Source organism: Convolutriloba macropyga, chromosome 7 (genome assembly GCF_964194025.1).
Source record: "Convolutriloba macropyga chromosome 7, txConMacr16.3, whole genome shotgun sequence".
NCBI classification, from domain to species: Eukaryota; Metazoa; Xenacoelomorpha; order Acoela; family Convolutidae; genus Convolutriloba; species Convolutriloba macropyga.
The window spans coordinates 28,629,149-28,652,034 of NC_134474.1; the positions used below are offsets into that span (position 1 = coordinate 28,629,149).

At 35.1% G+C, this 22,886-nt stretch overlaps 1 protein-coding gene across 1 annotated transcript in view; it reads left to right on the forward strand.

Moving 5' to 3' along the window:
• Positions 1-8,504: 8,504 nt before the first annotated feature.
• LOC142342752 (RUN domain-containing protein 1-like) overlaps positions 8,505-22,886 on the forward strand; it is a 38,432-nt gene continuing 24,050 nt past the window's right edge. The window contains exons 1-3 of the mRNA XM_075394288.1: positions 8,505-9,482; positions 18,251-18,367; positions 18,816-19,011. Of these exons, the coding sequence (XP_075250403.1) occupies positions 8,969-9,482; positions 18,251-18,367; positions 18,816-19,011 (827 nt within the window). The 5' untranslated portion in view covers positions 8,505-8,968. The remainder of the gene's footprint in view (positions 9,483-18,250; positions 18,368-18,815; positions 19,012-22,886) is intronic.

Genomic DNA, 22,886 nt, shown 5'->3' on the forward strand with positions numbered 1-22,886 from the left:
GGCTCGAAAAGTTTTGAAATAAGCGTCAAAAAAATTAACCTGGCAATGAACGTCGCAATTTTTTATTTTTGTTTTTCGAGCTCAACTTGTCAATGAAAAGTCTTAGTAAACTGTCGCCTGGCTCTTGTGCAAACCATAACTTAACAATTTTGCTTTCGAAGACAAGCACTATGATTGTTTAACGATATTCGTTTTGAGTTTGTTGAAAGATTTTGTTTTGCCTGTATCACTTCTATGCCAAGCAAGATTTCTCTTAGATACTAAGTTGAAAGCTCTCTAGATTTACTGTTAGAAAAGATTGGCTTTGAATAACCGAACACCAAAAGTATCTGATTTTAAATGATCTTTTTTTTTCTCGGTGAATTTGTGAAACTTTGTTTGGGTCGACTATTTCTGTTCGTTTGCTGGCTAGGTCAAAAACCTGTGGTACAGACATGAAAACTGCTGACACAACGTTTCTTATTCATATATGGGCCAATTATACCTCCGGTTTTTATGACAGTTTTCTGGAAATAACATTTTGGTGGTTTTTTTGGTAATTTGAATCAATATTTATAAAAAAACGAATTTTTGTTTTTCAAAATTACTATTACACAGTTTTATTGAAAAAATTCGTTAACAGCTGCGCAGCGATAGGAAGGCGAGTGTTGGACTCATCGTTGTTATTGTAATGAAAAAAGATTCTGATTGTATTTGGGATTGTCCTTTTTGAAATAGTTTTTTGCATTTTTTTATCCCATTTGAAAAGTCTTTTTTATTCAAAGGTACATTTAATTAGAGGTCCCTTTATGTTTTAATAATGTCCAGTAAAACAATATTGTGTTTTATGAGAGAAGCTTATGGTAATTATTGCTCCAGTACAACATCATTGCGTTTTATAATAGAAGCTCATGTTTTTTGCGGTCTTATGACTGAGCATAAATTATCAAATGTCTCATTTGGTATCCGTGGAGCTTTTGAGAAATTATTTAATGCTTGCTTTGAGTTGATACAATGGTTTTTTGGTAATATTACTCAATAATTATTCAAAGTTCACCATATATTTTTGTTAAAATGACTTTTTGGTCAAATTAGCTGTTTCGATAACATTTGCCATTTTTTTGTAATGGATTAGCAGCAACAGCAGGACAAGATTTGGTTTAGTTGTTCAATTTTATAGTTCAAAAAATAATCGGATTGTAATGTAGCGCTGCATTTTGAAATATTTTGCTTTTTTTGTTAGTCACGGACCAGAATGATTTCAAACCAAACGTCAATTTTTTACCAATCGATTTTACGCGTAAGGGACTGTTGATGAACATATATATTAATTTTAGCACAAAGTTTATGGTTAATTGGGTTCAACACCATTTTTATACAATTGTTCATGCAATTTTGAGACCTGCCTGTTTTCGGTGTTTGCGAACTCTTTTAACTTATTCTCAGCAATTACAGGTACAATTGTTCTCCTAAGCAGTAATAAGTTAATCCATTTACCATTCGTAAGCTGAACTTTCAGTTATTATGCCTTACGCCTTTACGAATTTTTTTTCAAAAAATAATGGTAATTTGAGATTTGCTATTTTCTATCTTATTTCTGCAACCTTTCAGCGTCTTCTGCAGAGAGATGTCACTTTTTTATAAATTTGAACAAAAATGTAGTCTTCATTGCTGTTTTATGTAATTAATGGTTTTTGGCGTTTTTCATAATTTTTTTGATCTTTTTCTATGTTTTGAACTTCACTTTTGCTATCTTTTCCAATCATCACTTTAATGGCAAGTCGCATATGAGATTAATGGCGCTCAGAAAGGTGCAGTTGTTTCTGTTCATTATTTTGATTACTTTTATTTTGTGAATAGATTTTGATCTTATATGAATAAATTCTCTTACGAATGAATAATAGCGGGTCTCAATGGTTTTTTAGAAGCTTTTTAACGGAGCCAATGATTTCAGTTGATAGCTAATTGCTTTCATGATTTTGAATTTAAAAAGTGTCAGTGTTTTCCAATTCTGCCTTTTCTGTTTTGGGTCTATCTGTTAATTAGTCTCATCAAAGACAGGTATCATATCTTTTTTGTTGAAATTCAAGTCATTTGGTTCAGTTTACTTTTCACCTGAAGTTAATTTTTCTGACTTTTTAAGTTTTTTAAGAAAAATTTGAGTTTTGGTCATAAGTAATACGTGCTTTTTTGTATTTGATTTTGTTGTTTGTATTGTCTGTTACTCTACTTAATGGCAGGCATCTTTGGCTCTCTAATGGGTTATTGTTTCATTCGTATAGTGGTCAGAGCTTCAAGTGATTTTTCGATGACACCAATTATTTTCGAACAATACGTGATTTTTTGAAAGTTTTCTAACTTCTTCATTTGGTGGACAATCAAATCAAAAACTTGGTTGACAGGGGTCGGAAGATTGTGCGAATGCACATTACCGAGCTTTCTTGTTTGCAGTTAGTTTTAGCTGATTTGCGCGATGAATTTATTTATAAATTACTAACATCTTGATTTTCAACACCTATATTTATGATACTTGATGTTATTCTAACCCTCTTGAGATCAATTGAGGACTCCTGCACAATGAAGGATGCTACCATTAAGGTTCGTGACTTAAATGTTATTTGCAGTCTTTTCCAAATAATTTTTTTTTGAAAACTTCAATGTTCAAATAGGTCAGTGACTCCAGCTCATTTCTGTATTTGTTTATCTATATTCTGCGGCACCTAAATCTTTTACGCAGGTATTTCGACAATCTGTCGGCTATGCTCAGCAATTATTATTGTACGTGTTCTCATCCTATTTTCTATTGACGAGAATATGCTCATAATAATCTATTGCAAGCTTGATCTTTTATTAAAGGTGAATGCTATAATAGTTTTGGAGGAATTATTCAGCCAGCAGTGATTAATTAATAGCCATATTAGCTATTCATGCGAACATATTTGCGCTTGTTACTTCTTTTCGGGTCCCAAAGGTAATGCATAGGTTAAGAAGGGAACTTGTCGATTTTTAAAAGATAGGACGGTAATTAAAGACAGAGAAAATTTCTGTAAGCCAACGAAAAAAGTTGCAGGTTTTTGAAATCGTTTTTTTAGTTATAACTCAAAGTAACCCTCTGTGGAGGTAGTTTTCGATAGGTAATTCATTGATAAAATTGGGAGTTTTTTAAACTATTTTAAGCTACTTTGGATGCAATTTAGAGCTATATTTTGTTATTTAGCCGTTTTATTTGCTTTTCATTGTGGTTTTGTATTTTTACACTATGGGGTAGGCATTTAAAGGCATTTTGTTTTGTTCATGTGTGTATTTCTGAAATTTTCTTGACTTTATTTATAACAGCTATAAGTTAGTTTCCGGGAAAACTGTTGACGTCAGGTTTTGGCCCGTTTTTGTCTATTAAAGTTTTCCGCCTTGTTTTTTTAATCGTTTTTTATATAGTTTTTTAAACACTTGTTCATCTTGAATTTTACTTATCATTTTGTGCCATCTCGCTTGACATCCTTTGTGTCTGTAATCACGTGGTCTGTTGAAAATAATTGTTTAGGAGCTGCAACTTTGAGAGACTTTAAAGACAAAATGATTTCAGATTTTGCTTTGTTTTTTTTATATAAATGTATTAAAGTTTCTTCCGGCTATCATATTTTCGATAATTGTTTTGTAAGTGCCTATTTTTTATACTAAACTTCTGTGAGCGATTTTTGGGTAGTGATTGATCACACCGAAGAGTTGAAATCAAGTTTGAGGCGTAAAATATTTGCATACGTAATTTTTTGTAGAGTGAGGAAATTGTGTTATAACGATTTTTCAGTTTTCACGTGCATCATATGCTCTCGTTGCAAAAATATTTTAACCCCTGTCATTGCACCCCGTTACACCCTGTCATTTTTCCAGCTGGAAACATTTCCCGGATCCTGAAAATTTGTTCGAGCTTTTAATAGCCGCCGTCAGCCTCTCAACGGCTATTATTTAGGTGCTCTCCTTTTTTACAAATCAAAGAATTTGAATTGTATTGGGGCGCTGTCTTTTTTTAAGATCTGTTCAAACATTTTCATGATTTTTGAAGTCAAATTGGAGTAGTGAATTTGGTCACGCCGAAACAGGAAGTGGAGCGAAAAAGCGAGTGGCTTTGCGGTGTGAAATTGTTTCGCTCTAATTTTAAAGTAGATTGACGAAACGGTGTTTGGATAAAAATTCGCTTGTTTTTTTTTGTTCACATGCGCCAATTTCACTTTGATTTTTTGCGGTTTCTTTCGACTTTTTGGATAGTATGTTTTTTCTAAATGGTTTTCCCAATCCATTTTTAGTTCATTCTATGCCTAGTTTTTTGCTCGAACCAATTCCATTTCTCGCTAGTGGTTATTTATTCCATGCTGCAATTTCACTTTGATTTTTTACTGTTTTTTTCAATTTTTTAGATTGGTTTTATGGTTTTCCCAATCCATTCATAGTTCATTATATTATATGCCAAGTTTTCTGCTTGAACTATATTTCCATTTCTTGCTAGTGATTTTTTGTTCACATGCGGCATTTTCACTATGATTTTTCCCGTTTTTTCGATTTTTTGGATCGATTTTTTTTCTAAATGGTTTTTCGAATCCATTCACAGTTCATTCTATGCCTAGTTTTTTTGTTAGAACAATTTCCATTTCTCGTTTAAGCTTTTTTGTTCACATGCTGGATTTTGACATTGATTTTCTGTTTTTTTTTTGCTCTGATTTTTTTTGTAAATGCTTTTCCCAATTCACTCATAGTCGGTTCTAGTTCTAGTCTTTTTGTTTAGTCAATGATAATTCTTTGAAATGAAAATCTGGACTTGTCTTGCTATGTTTTTACAATTCAAAGAATTTGAGTTGTATTGGGGCGTTGTCTTTTTTTTCAGACCTGTTCACACATTTTCATGATTTTTGGAGGCAAAATTGAGTAGTGATTTTGGTCACGCCGAAACAGGAAATGGAGCGAAAAAGCGAGTGATTTTGCGGCGTGACATTTCTTAGCTCTAAATTTAAAGTAGAGTGCAAAAACGATGTTTGAACAAAAATTCGCTTTCTCGCTAGTGGTTTTTGTTCGCAAGCGGCTATTTCACTTTGATTTTTACTGTTTTTGGATTGGATTTTTTTCTGAATGGTTTTCCCAGACCATCAATAGTTCATTCTAGGCCTACTTTTTTGTTTCAATCAATTTTTCAATTCTCGCTAGTGTTTTTTTGTTCACATGCGGCATTTTGACATTGATTTTCTGTTTTTTTTTTTTAATTTTTTTCTGATTTGTGGGAAATGGTTTTCCTAATTCGCTCATAGTCCGTTCTAGGTCTAGTTTTTATTTACTCAATGAAAATTCTTTGAATTTTACGCCAGGACTTGTCCTGTTATGTTTTTTAATTCGCTCTTTGTGATCACGTTTTTCGTTTTTCAACTGAATGGATTTTAAATTCTTTCACGCATTGAGTTACACAATGTAGTGAATGCGGTCAAATCAAACGAGCAAGAGCAAGAGAAACGGGATAAACCGATAAAGCCCAGTCATTAAGTCATAGTTCATTAGGTTATCAAAGTTCATTAGAGTAATTGCTAGCTGACATCAGTATTAAGCTTAATAGCTCTCAGTTTAAAAGCTGAATTAAGTATAGTTTAAGAATCTAACTAAACTGCACCCCAAAGTAGATCACTTTTTGACATAAAAAAACAAAAAAATTGGTCAATTTCTATCTTTTTTTTCTGTTTCAATCCTAATGTGCAACGAGCGCGTCAACTCTTTATGCAGACGACCCTGCGTATCGCTAATTTTGAATATTAAATGTACCAATTAAATAGGGAATTGAAGTCGGTGTAAAATGGTTGAGTGCTTAAATAATCAGTTTCATTGCGAGACAACGTCCACGCCTTTAATTAATATTACGCTAATTTGTGAAATATGGCGACAAAGAACAAAGAAATTATACTAACTACTACAATACTACTGCAAAGAAATATAACTGCCAATTAGTATAATCGTTCCCTTGTCGCCATAGCCCACACTGTAAGTCTCTTTCTTGCATTAATTTTTGTTGAATTTAGGATATAAATTTGATCAAATAGTCCACTTTATTTGGTACGAGTGCTGGATTTTTATGTTAAGTAAAAGGTTGAAACTAATATGGTGTGAAAGAGCTGATCAGCGCAGAAATATGGACGGAGAATCGTGAAAATTTCTTTCTTTTAAGAACTTAAGGCTTTTATCATAGTATTTTTTTTCTAAATGGTTTTCCCAATCCATTTTTAGTTCATTCTATGCCTAGTTTTTTGTTCGAACCAATTCCATTTCTCGCTAGTGGTTATTTATTCCATGCTGCAATTTCACTTTGATTTTTTGGTTTTTTTTTCAATTTTTTAGATCGGTTTTATGGTTTTCCCAATCCATTCATGTTTCATTATATCATTATATGCCAAGTTTTCTGCTTGAACTATATTTCCATTTCTCGCTAGTGATTTTTTGTACACATGCGGCATTTTCACTATGAGTTTTCCCGTTTTTTCGATTTTTTGGATCGATTTTTTTTCTAAATGGTTTTTCGAATCCATTCATAGTTCATTCTATGCCTAGTTTTTTTGTTAGAACAATTTCCTTTTCTCGTTAGTGCTTTTTTTGTTCACATGCTGGATTTTGACATTGATTTTCTTTTTTTTTGCTCTGATTTTGTTTGTAAATGCGCTTCCCAATTCACTCATAGTCGGTTCTAGTTCTAGTCTTTTTGTTTATTCAATGATAATTCTTTGAAATGAAAATCTGGACTTGTCTTGCTATGTTTTTACAATTCAAAGAATTTGAGTTGTATTGGGGCGTTGTCTTTTTTTTCAGATCTGTTCACACATTTTCATGATTTTTGGAGGCAAAATTGTGTAGTGATTTTGGTCACGCCGAAACAGGAAATGGAGCGAAAAAGCGAGTGATTTTGCGGCGTGACATTTCGTAGCTCTTATTTTAAAGTAGAGTGCAAAAACCATGTTCGAACAAAAATTCGCTTTCTCGCTTGTGGTTTTTGTTCACATGCGGCTATTTCACTTGGAATTTTACTGTTTTTTCGGTTTTTACAATTGGATTTTTTTTCTGAATGGTTTTCCCAGACCATCAATAGTTCATTATAGGCCTGCTTTTTTGTTTGAATCAATTTTTCAATTCTCGCTAGTGTTTTTTTGTTCACATGCGGCATTTTGACATTGATTTTCTGTTTTTTTTTTAAATTTTTGTCTGATTTTTGAGAAATGGTTTTCCCAATTCGCTCATAGTCCGTTCTAGGTCTAGTTTTTGTTTTCTCAATGAAAATTCTTTGAATTTTACGCCAGGACTTGTCCTGTTATGTTTTTTAATTCGCTCTTTGTGATCACGTTTTGCGTTTTTCAACTGAATGGATTTTAAATTCTTTCACGCATTGAGTTACACAATGTAGTGAATGCGGTCAAATCAAACGAGCAAAAGCAAGAGAAACGGGATAAACCGATAAAGCCCAGTCATTAAGTCATAGTTCATTAGGTTATCAAAGTTCATTAGAGTGATTGCTAGCTGACATCAGTATTAAGCTTAATAGCTCTCAGTTTAAAAGCTGAATTAAGTATAGTTTAAGAATCTAACTAAAGTGCACCCCAAAGTAGAACACTTTTTGACATTAAAAAACGAAAAAAATTGGTCAATTTCTATCTTTTTTTTCTGTTTCAATCCTAATGTGCTACGAGCGCGTCAACTCTTTATGCAGACGACCCTGCGTATCGCTAATTTTGAATATTAAATGTACCAATTAAATAGGGAATTGAAGTCGGTGTAAAATGGTTGAGTGCTTAAATAATCAGTTTCATTGCGAGACAACGTCCACGCCTTTAATTAATATTACGCTAATTTGTGAAATATTGCGACAAAGAACAAAGAAATTATACTAACTACTACAATACTACTGCAAAGAAATATAACTGCCAATTAGTATAATCGTTCCCTTGTCGCCATAGCCCACACTGTAAGTCTCTTTATTGCATTAATTTTTGTCGTTGAATTTAGGATGTAAATTGGACCAAATAGTCCACTTTATTTGGTACGAGTGCTGGATTTTTATGTTAAGTGAAAGCGGTTGAAACTAATATGGTGTGAAAGAGCAGATCAGCGCAGAAATATGGACGGAGAATCGTGAAAATTTCCTTCTTTTAAGAACTTAAGGCTTTTATCATTGGTTTTTTTTTGGGGTTTTTTTTTTGGGGGGGGGGGGGGCTACAAAGCTATCAATTTGTTTTCGGGAAATCTGCGGGTAATGCTCAGATAAGTTAGAAATCTTTTTTGAACCAAATTTTCAGTATGTTGCAAATTACTAACACTTCAGCAGTTGATTTGAATTCAGGCCTGTGCTAACGGTCGCAGTATAAAAATTGAAATTAAACATTGCTTGAAATATAAACCTTTCTGTTGTTGAGTAGCACGTGAAATTTGACAGTATCCTATTCGGAATCCTTTTGATGTGTGGTATGACGTAAATTTGCTTCAAAAATTTTCTATTTTTGTTACTGTTGTGCGTCATTGGGTGGTGGCTCTTCACTATTTTTCCTTTTACTTCTTTTCCTCTGATAAGATAAAGATGTTTCCTCTATTTTAATTAGCCATAAATAATGTCTTTCCACTCTGCTGAATGAGATCCCGCCTACGATTGCTTTAGAAGCTTTTATGTATACTTAATAAAAACATCATTTTGTTACCGGGAATATGAATTGTGCATATTGTTATATTTTCATAAAATAGCGCCAGTGTACAACATTTGTTGGTCTAAATGGTTATAATCTCTCCGCCATCAAATACGTTATCGGAAGAAAATTAGAAGATTTTACTGTTTATATTTTTCAGTTTGCACAATGAGGCTCTGCTGAACGCCCTTCGTTCAATAGCCGAATTGATCTTAAAGGATATACTGCTGCCTGGTTAATTAGAAATTGGTTTCCTCTTTTATTGGGTTATTCAAACTCTGCGTTACCCAAAAAATAACATGGAAGGAGGACCATCATTGAGTACGGCCTCGACTTTCGATCCTTTTGCGCCGAGTCAACCAAGTAACGAGCTTCCTCGGCACAACTCGCAAGGTGAGCTAGAAAGTACTCATTCGTCTGTGTCGGGTGACGAGAGCGATGACCTTGACGACTCGGCTTCCGTCGGAGGATTAAGTTCATGTAATGGACCACCCTCCCGATTCGGACCTCGACTGGCTCCAATCGGTGCACCTGCCGATGAATCAATTAGCATGATTGATTCGCTTCCAGGTGTTTCGGACCCTGGAACAGGTGCAGGTGGCTCCGAATCGATCGAGATCAAATTGGGGAGGTTGAAGATGTTGGAAGAGAAGCAGGAAGACTTAAATTCAAGTCTGTTGAATCTAACGTCCCATTTTGCGCAGGTGCAGTTCAGACTGAAACAGATTATTAATGCGCCTCCGCATTTGAAACAAGATTTATTAGGAGAATTGGAGGAGTTTGCGAGTAAAGGATGTGTCGACACCAGACAAAGTAAGTTGATAAAGTAAACGGTCAGACGACAATTTTACATTGTAAAATGCCTATATGCATTTTTTTATCAGGAAGGGAGTAATTATTGGCCTCCAGGAGGGATTTTGATATATTTTTTGCACGCTGGAGTTGAGGTGCTTTGAAGCAAGAGGTTAGAAGAGTGAAAGTTACATTCTTTTTCTAATGTAGAGTGAAACAATGTAATTGTACAATTTGGTTAAATTTTGTGGCCTACTTCATTTGGATAATAATTATTCTCGTTCATTGTGTCCAGTATTCTTCCAAAGATGGCGATTAATTGCTCTCAAACGAAGTTAAGTTTGTAGCAATTGTATTAGTCCTGCTGATGTTTTCAACGTTTGAATCCCCCCACTCACCCCCCCCCCCCCCACACTCAATAATTAAATTTGGGTTGGCCTACCTAAGTCACAGCTGGCTACTAATGAAGCCAACTGGTTGCCAGTCGTTTGACAGCAATTCGCCAGACACTAGTTGGTTGTTTAATTCGTTTCTTCCGTCATTATGCGCCGGATCATTTGACTTCATTTTTTAAAAATTATATTGAATTTGCGTTTGTGTGGAAGTTGATTTGGTTAATCAATATAGAATGAGTTTTATCGTAACCGAGAATAGAATGCCAAATTCACTCGCTGTCCCAAATCACTGTCTTTCTAATTGTGCCGGCCCCACTTTAGTAGAGAGGGAGGAACTATATACTCAACTGAGTTTTTCTGTTCAGTCAATTTTGGCCGATCGATATATTCATCGTAGAGAGTTGTGAGCGGCATAATTAGAAAGCACGTACATTCTAGAATATGGAACCAGAAAGATTTTTTCGAATTTGGTTTTTTAAACAGGGAGTTATCGCGGTTTAAAGTTTTGTGAATATGTGACAGTTTTTATTCACATTTTCTGTAATTTTCGCTAAAATTTGAAAATTTGGCACAGCTTTGCTAATGTCATTAAAATTTGTTAAAATTTTTAATGATAGAGTGTTATTGTTTTCAATAAATATGGAAGAGCGTTGCTGAATTGTTTGATCGGAGTTTTTTTGGCTAAAATTTTTGATAAAATTTTCTATTTCTTATCACAAATGGCACAAAATTAGCCTTTTCTGGTCCACTTTATGTAAATTTGTCCGAATAAGAGACCTAGAAACCGCTGATACAATCTAAGTAAACTCCAAAAGAGAGCTAGTTGAATTTCGGCGCCCTATTAAATTCTTCTAGAATTAAAATTTTGCTGTTTTTTGCAAATTTAACTCAATAATTATACAGAATGCATCATTTTTTTTTAATTTTCAAACCTTTAACACGTGATCTAAATCACAATCATTTGAAACAATTGGATAGTTTTTTGGGCGCGCGGCAAAATCAGGGACAGGTTTGATCTCATATGGTTTTTGTACAATTAGAAATTCATTTGGGAGCTGCCTTTATTTTTCAAAATGGTTTGCCTTTATTGTTATTTAATGTTATTTACTGACAAATTTCTCAATTCACGGTAATGTTAATTACTGAAAAACTCAGGTAATGACAGATCCCAAAAAGAAAGAAAAGTGAGGCCGAAATCATATAGTGTTGTCAGTGAAAAACTAATTATTTTTATGCCTTGACGAAGTATTTTAGTAAACTTTTACTCAATTCTTGTGTTTTACCTGCAGTCATTCTTTTATGATTGCAGGTAAAAACAAGAATTTGTGTTTCAGCTGATTGTTATTATTTTTGCAGTCTGATTTTTATTTCTAACTGATCAAAGATCCAAATGGCTTCCTCAGGAGGTGAAGTGTTATTTTTTGTATGCCCTATACTGGGTGATAAAAAAGTCGCAGTGGCCAACTGTAGATATATAAATGAACTTAATAACTGATACCGATATATAACTAATGATTTTTTGACTTTTAAATTAATTTTCGAAAAAAATTAAAAGTCTTAAAAAAAGTGAAAGTTCGTCAACTTTTCCCTTTTTGTTCTGGCTTTCGTCACTTTTTCGTGTTTTATAATTTTGAATCATTGTTGTTACTTAACCTCATTATTGTGAGGTCCCGTTAGTTTTTGTTGAATTAAACAATAATTTCTCTGTTGGGTAAACGTTTTGACTGATGTCTTTAGGGCTTAATCAATATTTTTCAGACAAATTTTGTGAGTTTTAGATGCTTCTCAATGTTTTTGGGTCTTTTTGTTGTCATTTTCAGATAGTCTTTTTACAAAAAGACTTTATGATGTTCAATGAAGACGCAGGTTAAGATTTAACTTTCTCGCGGTTTATATCTTATAAGATTAATCTTATAAATTTAATATCTTATAAATTTGTAAATATTTTATCCTTAAGTGTTTGCAATCGAAGGCAACGAGATCTCGACTTCGGGACTTGACTTTGAAATGCCTCCGAGATCCTACTCCATTAGGGACGCATGCGGTCATTGCGCACTGCAGGTCAAAGATGATGGACATGGAGCTCTACAATGCCATAGGTGTGACTTCTGGTTCCACCTAAAATGTACTTTTGTTCCAGCAGCCCTGTTAACTCACTTGAAAAAGTTGAAGGATTGGGTTGGCTTTGTGAGTCTTGTGAATCTACAGCTAAAGAAGCACTCTCCACGTCATCTCCCAAAGTTGACGAAGCCCGGAAACTTCGTGAAAGCGTTGACGAGCTGAAGAATTTCGTATCCGTTAACGAGATCAAACGTGAATTGACGGAGATAAAGTCCTTGGTCAATTCGTCTTCAACAGAGGTCAACAACATCAAAGTTGAACTGTCGAAACCCAAGCCTCACCCACCTGAACGCCTGCGGTGACACCAAAACTTCTTGAAAACTCCATTTCCGACCGCTCAATACTAGTATTTGGGATCGACGAACATGAGCCAACGTTGAAGTCTTCCGAAAGACTAGAAAAAGACCTTTCTACAGCTAAAAATTTGATTGAAAAAGTAGATCCGTCCATTTGCTCCATCGAAGACCTCCACCGAATCGGCAATTTCACTCACGATCATAAGCCCAGACCAATAGTAGTAACTTTCCAAAGTCAACGGGACAAACGGATGGCCCTGTCAATGTCTTATATGCTGAAGAACACCAAGTTCTTTCTAAAACCATTGCTAACTCCGGAAAAACGAGCCCTGGAGAAACAACTACTCAATTTGCGTTTCAAGCTATCAAATCTAAGCATCCCCAAACACGAGATGAAAATTTTGAACTTGAAACTTTATCATTGGAACAAGGTTTTGGACCACGCCAAAGCCCCAGATGTTCTAGCAAAGCAAATTAAAGACAATTGACTGGCTAATGACGTTTACGTTTGTTTTCTTCTGAACTGTCGAGGAATGCTACCACTAGAAAAACGAGCTGACCTCGCAGCCCTCCTGCATAAACACCAACCACACTTTGCTTTTCTCACCGAGACATGGCTAGATACGACGCTTGAAAATAGTGACTTGTCAGCTGGGGGATCGTTTTCAGTTGTTGGAAGACAAGACCGCATACAAGGTTGACATGGCGGGACTCTGATTTTGCAGAACACCTCCAACCCATCATGTGTGGAGTTGCTTGGCAATCCTGTCATATGCAACGTCGACTTTTGTACTTAAGCCTTGAACAAAGTTGACGATCGTCTCGTCCTCTTCATTTTGGTCTACCTGCCCGCACAAGGTAGTTAATATGAGGTCACAACTACATCCTTGGCTAGCGTTCTACATCATGGCTCGACATTTCTGCTGAGTTTTAATGAATACAATGCATTTGAATACCGCCATATATGCCTTCTTGGTGATTTCAATTTTCCGAAAACTGATTGGTCGACTTTCAGCTCTTCATCTGCGAGAGAAACTAGCTTTTTAAACATCTTAGATGACTATGAAATGTGCCCTACTATTCTCAGCTCCTTGCACAACCGTGGCAACTCTTTCGACAACATTCTCGTCCCCTCATCTATCACCGGCTGTTTTGACTGCCACGTCCTTCACTCACTCGGTTCTCAGATCATGCTCTCATATCAGCAGAGATATACACAACGTCTCACCTCCTCTATAAGAATCCGAAATTATGCTTTTACTGAGCCCGGCATTGTCACTTTTTGATCACCAAGGCAAAGTTACACCTTCTTCAACTATCCTTCTGCGGACACGGTCGCCAATTTCTATCACCATCTGCATGTTAGTGTCAAACAGTCTTTTCGGAGCGTAACCAGAGAAAGGGCGTCCCTGCCAACCTACTACTCATCCCATACTGTGCGTACTTTGAAAACTGGCAACTAGTAAGAGAAAGTATCATTCTGGTCATTGTCGTGCGGAACCTTGAGAACACCCTTGAGAAATCTTTGGAATTGGACAAGGTGCTCTACATATCTGGGAAAGTTACTTCCAACCTGGATTCTTGCTTCAAACTAATGGAAAGCTTCAAGGATAAAAGTCTTCCCCATCCAATTTTTTTCCGGCACATCGAAACTCGGTTCTTGGATTGACGTTGCAAATGCTTTCAATGATTTAATTGCTTCGAATTTCCACACAAACTCGTACGAAACAAGGATACCAGATGACAGACAAAGTTTTTTTTTCTTCAATGATTTCTGTGGTTCATTTAGCGACTCCGATATTCTTCAAGTAATTCTTAACAGCACCGCTTGCACTTATGAGACCCATGATGACGTCCTGAATGGACTATTGAAGAAATGCTCTGGTCTTTTTGCAACGTTGCTCCGGATCGTCTTCAATTGCGTAATCCTGAACTGCCAATTCCCCGAAATATGAAAGTCTTCATTTATTGAACCTATTCACAAAGGAGCTTGCCGGAACGACATCACCAATTACCGTCCAATTAGTCTGCTGCCGAAGATCTCATTGATTTCTGAAAAGTTACTCCACAAGTTTTTTATTGATCTACTCAAGAATAAAATTTATGAGTCAGAAATCTACGATTGTTCAGCTTCTAGAATACGTCAACTACCTCTATCTCAACAAAGGAGACATACTATTCTCAATATACTTCGATTACGCGAAAACCTTCGATCGTGTGCCACATTCCGTTCTACTAGTGAAACTTCGAAAAATTGGTCTGGACTCGAATTTTTGGTTCCTTCTTTGAAAGTTACCTTCTCGGAAGATTTCAAGCAGTACGAATCAACGGGTTTTCTTCGATGCACACAAGAGTTTCGAGTGCCGTACCCTAGGGTTCAGTACTGGGGCCACTGCTGTTCTTGATTTTTATCAACGACCTGCCGTGTATTCTTCTGGACAGTATTATGTGGTTATTGGCTGATGACGCGAAACTAGTTTTCAACTCCTTGGATTTCAATGATGATCTTGTACGTTTCTGCAATTGGAATCAAGCAAACGGGATGTTAGTCAACGCAAAAAAGAGCCTATGTATTTCGTTTGGGACTGTCGATCCCCTGTTAGAGTACGCCAACATCACAATTCCACAACAACAGTGCGTGAAGGATCTCGGAGTTTATATCAACAGAAAGTTAAAGTGGAACACGCACACTCAATTTAAAGTCACCAACAGCCTCTGAGCTTTCTACAAGCTTAAAAATACAATACCTTGGTGCACTCTATCACATAAGGTACAAGCTCTACGTCGCCTATTTTGTTCCAATACTCCTCTTTGGTTCTCAAATCTGTTGCTTTTCACTTGCAGAACTCAGGGCTTTCGAGAATATCCAAGAAAAATGCTTGAGATGGGTTTACGGGAGTTCCAGGAACTACTTGGACACTCTTCTCACGCATTAAAATCCTACCGATGGCCTTTCGAATCCAAGTTGATGGCTGCCGACTGTTCATTCTCTTGGCCCAAAGGAGGCTATTGAGGGACTTCTGTGATAATGTTGAAGTTTTATCTCTTGGTGTGACGAGAAGACGGAGAAACGAAGTTCAAACTCAAACGTAAAGTAGCCCCTGGATCTTTCTACGAACCGTCCATCGACATGATCAACTTTTTCTATCGTCATGGGATAATCGATTATGACTACTTCAAAATCAACAAGGTTGTTGAAAATTTTGATTCCATCATCCCATGTTTCAATCCCTGTTTTTGATGCTCATGGTTTGTTTGTTGCAATTGCCCCACTTGTACGAGCTGTGCAAATGTTAAATAGTAGAAATGAATTTATTTATTTCTTTTTAGTAATTGGCCCTTAATCGGGAATTAAGTCTTTCTCTCTTTCTCTCTCTCTCTCTCTCCAACACTGTGGTTTTGTAAAATTGTTTCGAATTTTTTTAGTTTTGGCTGTATATATTGTTATTTTGTAGTCCTATAACCTAGTCGCAATAATAAGAGGCGCAAGTAGTTTTCTAAGACGTTGCAAGACAAACTGTCTATTATTTTAATTCAAAGCTTATGTTATGAATTTTGATATTGTTTTAAAAAGTTTTTAAAAGGCAATTAATTTTTGAGCTTTGACAATCTTATTTCTGCTAATTTGTTGCTTAGTTTCTCTATAGAAATCAAGTCACATCCATTATATAGTGAATTTCAATTTGCTCTTCATATTTTTTATTTTCCTCGAATGGTCTTTGCTCTTGGTACCAACAGTTTTCATAAAATTTTTGTGATTTTTGCATATTTGCCCATATTTTTTTGTGTTTTTCTTTAGTATAGGTTTTTCTTTAAGTTTTTACAGGTTTTTCTTTAGTATAGGTTTCATCTGATGCCTTTTTGATTTGTAAATATTTGTTTTAAAAAAATGGACTGCGAGTTTTGGTTGTAATTAATTTTTTTTAATTATTTAATTTTTATCGCCTTTGTTTCTGGTCGTCACATTAATGTCAGGTCTAATCGGCGTTCGAAGGTATATTTTTTATTCATGTAGTGGTTTGTTGAACGATATAATATATTTTTTTCTCTTCGCCCTAGTAGACAATTTCGTGAAAAATGTAGGTGAGCGGGGTCGGAACATCATGTGCAAACGCACATTACCGAGACTCCTTGATCTATGAAAGGTTTCAATTTATGTTCTAACCAAGAAGAAAGGACAGCAAACTGATTTCATTGGAAAACTGTGAAATTTACTCTATCAAAATAACTTTCATTTTCTTTTCAAATTTACTCAAATTGGTTTCAACTTTACTCTATCTCCACAAGACAGTTTTATCAACTTTTCCCTTTTTGTTCTGGTTTTCGTCACTTTTTCGTTTTTTTTTCAATTTTGTATCGTTTTTCTAACTAAGCCTCATTTTTGAGAGGTCTTGATAACTTTTTGTTGAAGCAAACAATAATTTCTCTGTTCGTTAAAGTTTTTGACTGATGTCTTTAGGGATTAATCAATATATTTTTTTTGAATTTTGTGAGTTTTAGAAACTTTTCAATGTTTGGTTCTTTTTGTTGTCATTTTAAGATAGTACTTCTACAAAAAAATACTTTATGATGTTCAATGGAGACGCAAGTTTAGATTTAATTTCTCGCGGTTAATGTCTTCGAATTTTTGAATGGCTTCAACACTGTGGTTTCGTACAGTTGTTTAAATTTTTAAGTTCTGGCTGTATATATTGTTATATTGTAATCTTATAACTTAGTCTCAATAATAACAGGTGTAAATAGGTTTCTAAGACATTGCAAGATAAACTGTCTATTTTTTGAATGAAATGCTTATATTTGTTATAAATTTATAAAATATTTCTTTTTTAAAAAGAATGGATTTTTGAGCTTTGACAATCTTATTTGTGTTAATTTGGTGCTTATTGTTGCTTAGTTTCCTCTATAGAAATGAAGTCACATCCTTCTCTTGTGATTTTCATTTTGCTCTTCATATATGTTTTTTTTCCTCGAATTGTCTTTGTTCTTGGTACTACGAGTTTTCATAAAATTTTCGTGATTCTTGCATATTTGCCCCTTTTTTAGATTTTTGTTTTCTTTTTTCAGTATCACAATATTATGTGGTTTTGTTGCCATTTGAAAAAATGCAATTACATTTTTTTATTGTTTTTAGTGAAGAGCTTTATGTTTAAATGACTGGGACACCGTTTTTGTGCAAATTTTGATATTTTTTTTGCCTTTGTTTCTTTTTTTTCAGTCGTATGACATATACTGGGCAATGAAAGTTCTCAACCACGTTCTGTGGTGGTGTATATGAATCTCTCAGTGATTTCAGTTGATACATTAGGTTTTTAATTGGTTTGGCTTCAATTCTTCTCAAAAAAGGCAACGTTTTAAAACTTCGCGCTTTTGCTCTTTTCTTGTCGACTTGTTATCGCGTCGCACTGAAGATAAGTACCATATTTTTTTCTAATGAAGTACAGGTTTTTCTTTAGCATAGGTTCTATCTCCACAAGACAGTTTTGAAGCCTTACTTAAATCTTTTACAAATTAGGCAACGAACCCCCGTTGATTGCTCCGATAAAACTTTGGTGGCCAGACCACTTCGCGTTGAATGATTAAGAGCACATAGAGATAGGAAAACGTTTCAACAAGAGATTTATTTCACTCATCAAAGCATTAATACCGAAGTTAAAACATGTACAAGTAAAACGTTTTGATTTCAAAGGATCAATGTTGGTTAATTAAACAGCACACCACAAGTACATAACATGCCTTTATTGCCAATAACTTTATTTATTCCACCGTCTTTCCTGACAGCAACTTTTGGAGCAACAGTTTAATTCATCCCTTGTTTTTTCTTTTATGGACTATTTTGGAACTTCAGTGCTACGCTCAGACTCACGCGAGCCTTATGTTTTAACAAATCAGACTCCCGGGGAAACATTTAATAAGTTCTTAATAGTTTTTCATCTCATTATGTACTTCTATCGTTTCTATGGCTATACTCGCGTTTCAGTGATGAAAAGTAAGGAGAGCCTAGCTGGTTCTGTGAAGAGTCGAGATGATATTTCCACCCAGGAGCACGAAGCTAAGCTGGCTGAACAGAAGAGGAAGCAACAGGAGCTCATTACAGGTTGACATTGAATAACGAAAGTTAACCCAGGCCACATGTTTCATCTATTCTGTATCGATCCCTAGCTTAGTCGCAATAATTACGCCCCCCCCCCCCGCGCTATATAAAAACAGGTAAATTCTAACGGTTGGTAATGAATGGCAATTGGTGATGAGTCTCCGGATGGTCCCAAGTAATTTAAAAAAGAAACATGAAAAGGAACTATTCTCAAACAATAAGTGATTGGGCTGGTATGGTTGATGGTACCACAAGACCGATTGCCGTGTTAACAATATAATTATGAATCAATAATATCTCTAAGCTTGAAAGTCTTATTAAAGTGACAATTCAATTTCAATAGTCTTACTGTATCCTAAGCAAAACAGAAGGGTACATTTTTTTTGAAATGATTCAAATGAAAATCTGGATTATAGATGATCTAAAATAGTTGAAGCTGGCTGGTTTTCAGAGTTGAAAGATCAGTTGATGGAACTGGAGACATTCGCCTATGAGAGTGGACAGGGAGAGCTGCCTCAGTCCGTGTTAGTGGAGAAACAGAAGGCAATGATTGACCAGCTCAGAAGTAGACTCAACATCAATTTGGATGACTTCAATCACTTGTCAACTGAGGAGCTAAAGACCATAGTGGATTCATCTCTCCAAAGGTTCGAGCGCGTGGTCCTGTTGAACTTTACCGCTACTCTCATTAATAGCCGCCCTCATCTCATCCGGCTATTATATCGGACCTATTTTTTTAAACAAAAAAAATTGCGTTGGAGCACTGTTTTTTTTATGACTCGAAGAGGAGTGTTGGTGAAGTGTCTCTTTACTCGATGAGGAGTAATGATGATCTATTTTTTTAATTGCTCTTGAACGTAGTTCATAGCAATTATTGTAAACGTGTGTGTCGTTTTTTTATGCAAAAATTTTCGCTTGAAAATTTTGACTTTTCGAGTGACTTTTACGCCCTTGACTTTTTGCATTTCGCGTGATCTAAAATTCTCTCTCAATCGCAATTTCAAGCAGCTGAACTCAATTGGCGGCAATTTAATACTAAAAGTCAAATGAAAAGTGCACCGAAACTGGTGTCATTTTTTTACTTTAAATCTTAATAGTGGTATATGATAACCTCTAATGTGGTTATTTGAAGCCCACTATAGAACTTCTTAGTCCCATTTAGGCTCCCCCTCCCCCCCCCCCGACTGAAGCAGGCTGCAATTGATTAGAGCTCCCACTAGTCCAAGAGCAATTCTTCAGAAGTTTAGCCGGTTATTAATAGCCGCACAGCGATAGCCGGGGCTATTATTGGCCTTCTCTAGTTTTTTACAATTCAAAGAATTTGAATTGTATTGGGGCGCTGTCTTTTTTTTTAAGATCTGTTCACACATTTTCATGATTTTTGAAGTCAAATTGGAGTAGTGATTTTGGTCACGCCGAAACAGGAAATGGAGCGAAAAAGCGAGTGGTTTTGCGGCGTGAATTTTTTTCGCTCTAAATTTAAAGTAGTGAGAAAACGGTGTTTGAACAAAAATTCGCTTTCTCGCTAGTGGTTTTTTGTTCACATGCGGCAATTTCACTTTGATTTTTACTGTTTTTTCGATTTTTTGGATCGGATTTTTTCTAAATGGTTTTTCCAATCCATTCATAGTCCGTTTTAGGTCTAGTTTTTTTAAGTCAATGAAAATTCTTTGAATTGTACTTCAGGACTTGTCCTGCTATGTTTTTTTTTATTTCGTCGTCATGATTTTTGTTACGAACATATGACGTCACAGCCACTTTTTGTTCATTCGTTCATGCAATTTCAACTGAATTGCATGTGTGACGTCATTTTTCGCTCTTAGTGGAGCGAGTTTTTTTGTTCATGCGCGTGATTAAATTTTTGGTCACACTTGACTTACCTCACTCTCAAAAATGACTTCCTCACCTTGAAATTGACTTTTATTACTTTAATTCAAAGAGATAAGGTCAAATGGGTGTGTGTCACTCTAAATGCAGGTTATTTGAGATCAGCTAATAGAGGCAGCAATAACTTATACAGATTTTTAATCAAAATATAACAGATCAGCCTTCAATGAAAAGGCGATTTTTCTTGGTCTATCTTTTTTACTGTTTTTTTGTTTAGACTGCCGATCTACGAATCTATTGCGGCTATTTTCTGGCAATCTGCCAACTATATTGTTTTTTTTTAAAAAATCGATTACTTCTTTTTTTAGAGGAGGTGCTTTAGGTCAATCTGCTGAGCAAAAGTCAAAATCCGATAAATAATTTTGATTGGTTTTTGTTCAAGCATCATTCTGAGAGCGAGAGAGAGAAAGAAACTGAACGAAGGTAGGATAGGAGCTGTGAGAATAAGTAGTTGTGAAGTTTTGGGCTAATTGAGCGGTATTTTTGATCAATTAGATTTTGAAACCGTTCTAACCTATTTTTATCTCTAACTTTTTAAGCCAAAGGTGTTTATTATTTAACTCAATTATCTAAGATCTAAGATAGTTATACCACGTTTGGGGATCATTTGGAAATTTGAAGCAGATTTTAGACTAGATGCAATTTGAGCTGTTTTTGCCATTTTGTCCTGTTGGGCGCCGTAGTTTGGAGGTTTGTCGTTGTTTGGAGGTATGTTAAAGAAAGTGGAGAAAACTTAATCGAGTTTTGGCACATTTTCATTTCTTGTTCCTCTCTAAATTGTTCCTCTAAATTCAAGTTTTCGAAATTTTTTTCTTGTTCACTATGTAATCTAGTGCTATTCGTAATGTAACTACCAAGAACGTTTACATATTTTACAGACCGGTTTTAACAAATAAATTATCACATATGTAGTTTTTTGTTTTTTTGTGGTTTCTTTTTTTGAGCTATTGTTTAGTATGTCTCCGGAAAATTTGGCGAATCACTGATCGATCCAAACAGTTTTCAGAGGGCTTTTCCAGAACCAATCAGATGTACTGCGGTAGCGTTATGGAGAAGTTTTTTACTGAGCAGTTTGTTCGGGCCTAAGTGAATATCTACTTCCAGTCGGTTTGGGAGTCTTCGGCTATTTTTATCTTGCGTGAAAAAAATTGGAGTGGTTTGGGTGCTGAACTTAGGAATAAAGCGCAAAGAGAGTTTTTTGTTGTTTGTTCGGGCCTAAGTGAATATCTACTTCAAGTCGGTTTCGGAGTCTTCGTCTATTTTCATCTTACGCGTGAAAAAATTTGTGGTGGAGTGGTTTGAGTGGTGAACTTAGGAATAGAGCGAAAAGAGAGTTTTTGTTCTTGCCTCTGCTTTTGATAGGGCGAGAATTTGAGTTGTGAAAAATATTCTGTAAACGAGCGAAATTTTGTTAATGTGCGACTTTTCTGTTTTGATCATTTTTTTCGTAACCAGTTCAATTTGCTATATGTACAGCTTAATTTTTTCTGATAGATTTTTTTACAAGTTTTTGGTTGTTAAGCTGAGTTTTATTTATTTGGAGATTTTTAGTCATTTGGTTGTTTTTAGGCTACTATCGCATTTTTTGTGCATTGTTTTCTCATTACAACATTCATTGGGCATTGAATAGACGTCCAATGCTTGAATTGTTTTCAGTTATTGTATTCTTGCAGTTTCAACGATCTGAACAAAACTTTTTGTTCAGAAGTTTGACGAAAAATAGAGTAATTTAATTTTTGTTAATATCCTTCAGTTTTTAGATTTTGTTCAAGATTAGGCGTGTGACTATTGTGGCCTACTTATTTTTGTATGAGCATTATAACATAAATTTGATTAAATAGAGTCGTTCGTTGTTATGTTTACTTCTATTTTACGAGGAAATTTTTTTCGAATTATTTTTAGTTCAGTTGTTTTTTTGGCAGATACGACTCTTCCACTTGTTTCCGGAATTTTTCAGCTATTTTTTCTTTGAGATCGGTTCTCATATTCCATTGATTTTCAAGAGTCAAGCTGAAGTGACGATTTTGTGTTTCTAATTTGTTAAGTTAATGATTATTCAGTGAATTGTAGTTTATGTCTGGTCCTGTTATGTTTTATTCGTAGTGGAACAATATTTTGTTTGACCGTACCTTAGTTAACAGCTTGTTCAAAATTTTGCGTGAAATCTTTTTGAATTCTCTAGGCTATTTTAACGCATCTCTGCAGCTCTTAAGTAGCTGTGGATCAGCAAAATAATATAGAATCAGGGAGTTGAATAACGAAATCAAAAACTAACGAAATAAACCCATAAAGCCCAATTTAAGATTCCGGTTACTTGAACTTTTTTCTTTACTGTTTTAGGTTTCACCCCTTATTTTTGTTGGTGTAAATACTAGCCCATGTATCCTGTCATTAAGAAACAGGAGTATATCCAATTGTGAAATGACATCAAAATTGTTTGCATTTTAAAACTGTTTTTTTTTTAAATCAATTGTTTCTGTTCCTTCAATCCCACTTGGGGTTATGGGAATCAATGGTGGCTGTTTTTCAGCAATTTTGCTGATATCTGGGATTTTTTTCAGTTAGTGATTTTCGGCCGTTTGTGCGGTGATGTTGTACTAAATTGACCCTCCAGAAAAGGAACGTCACATTCTAC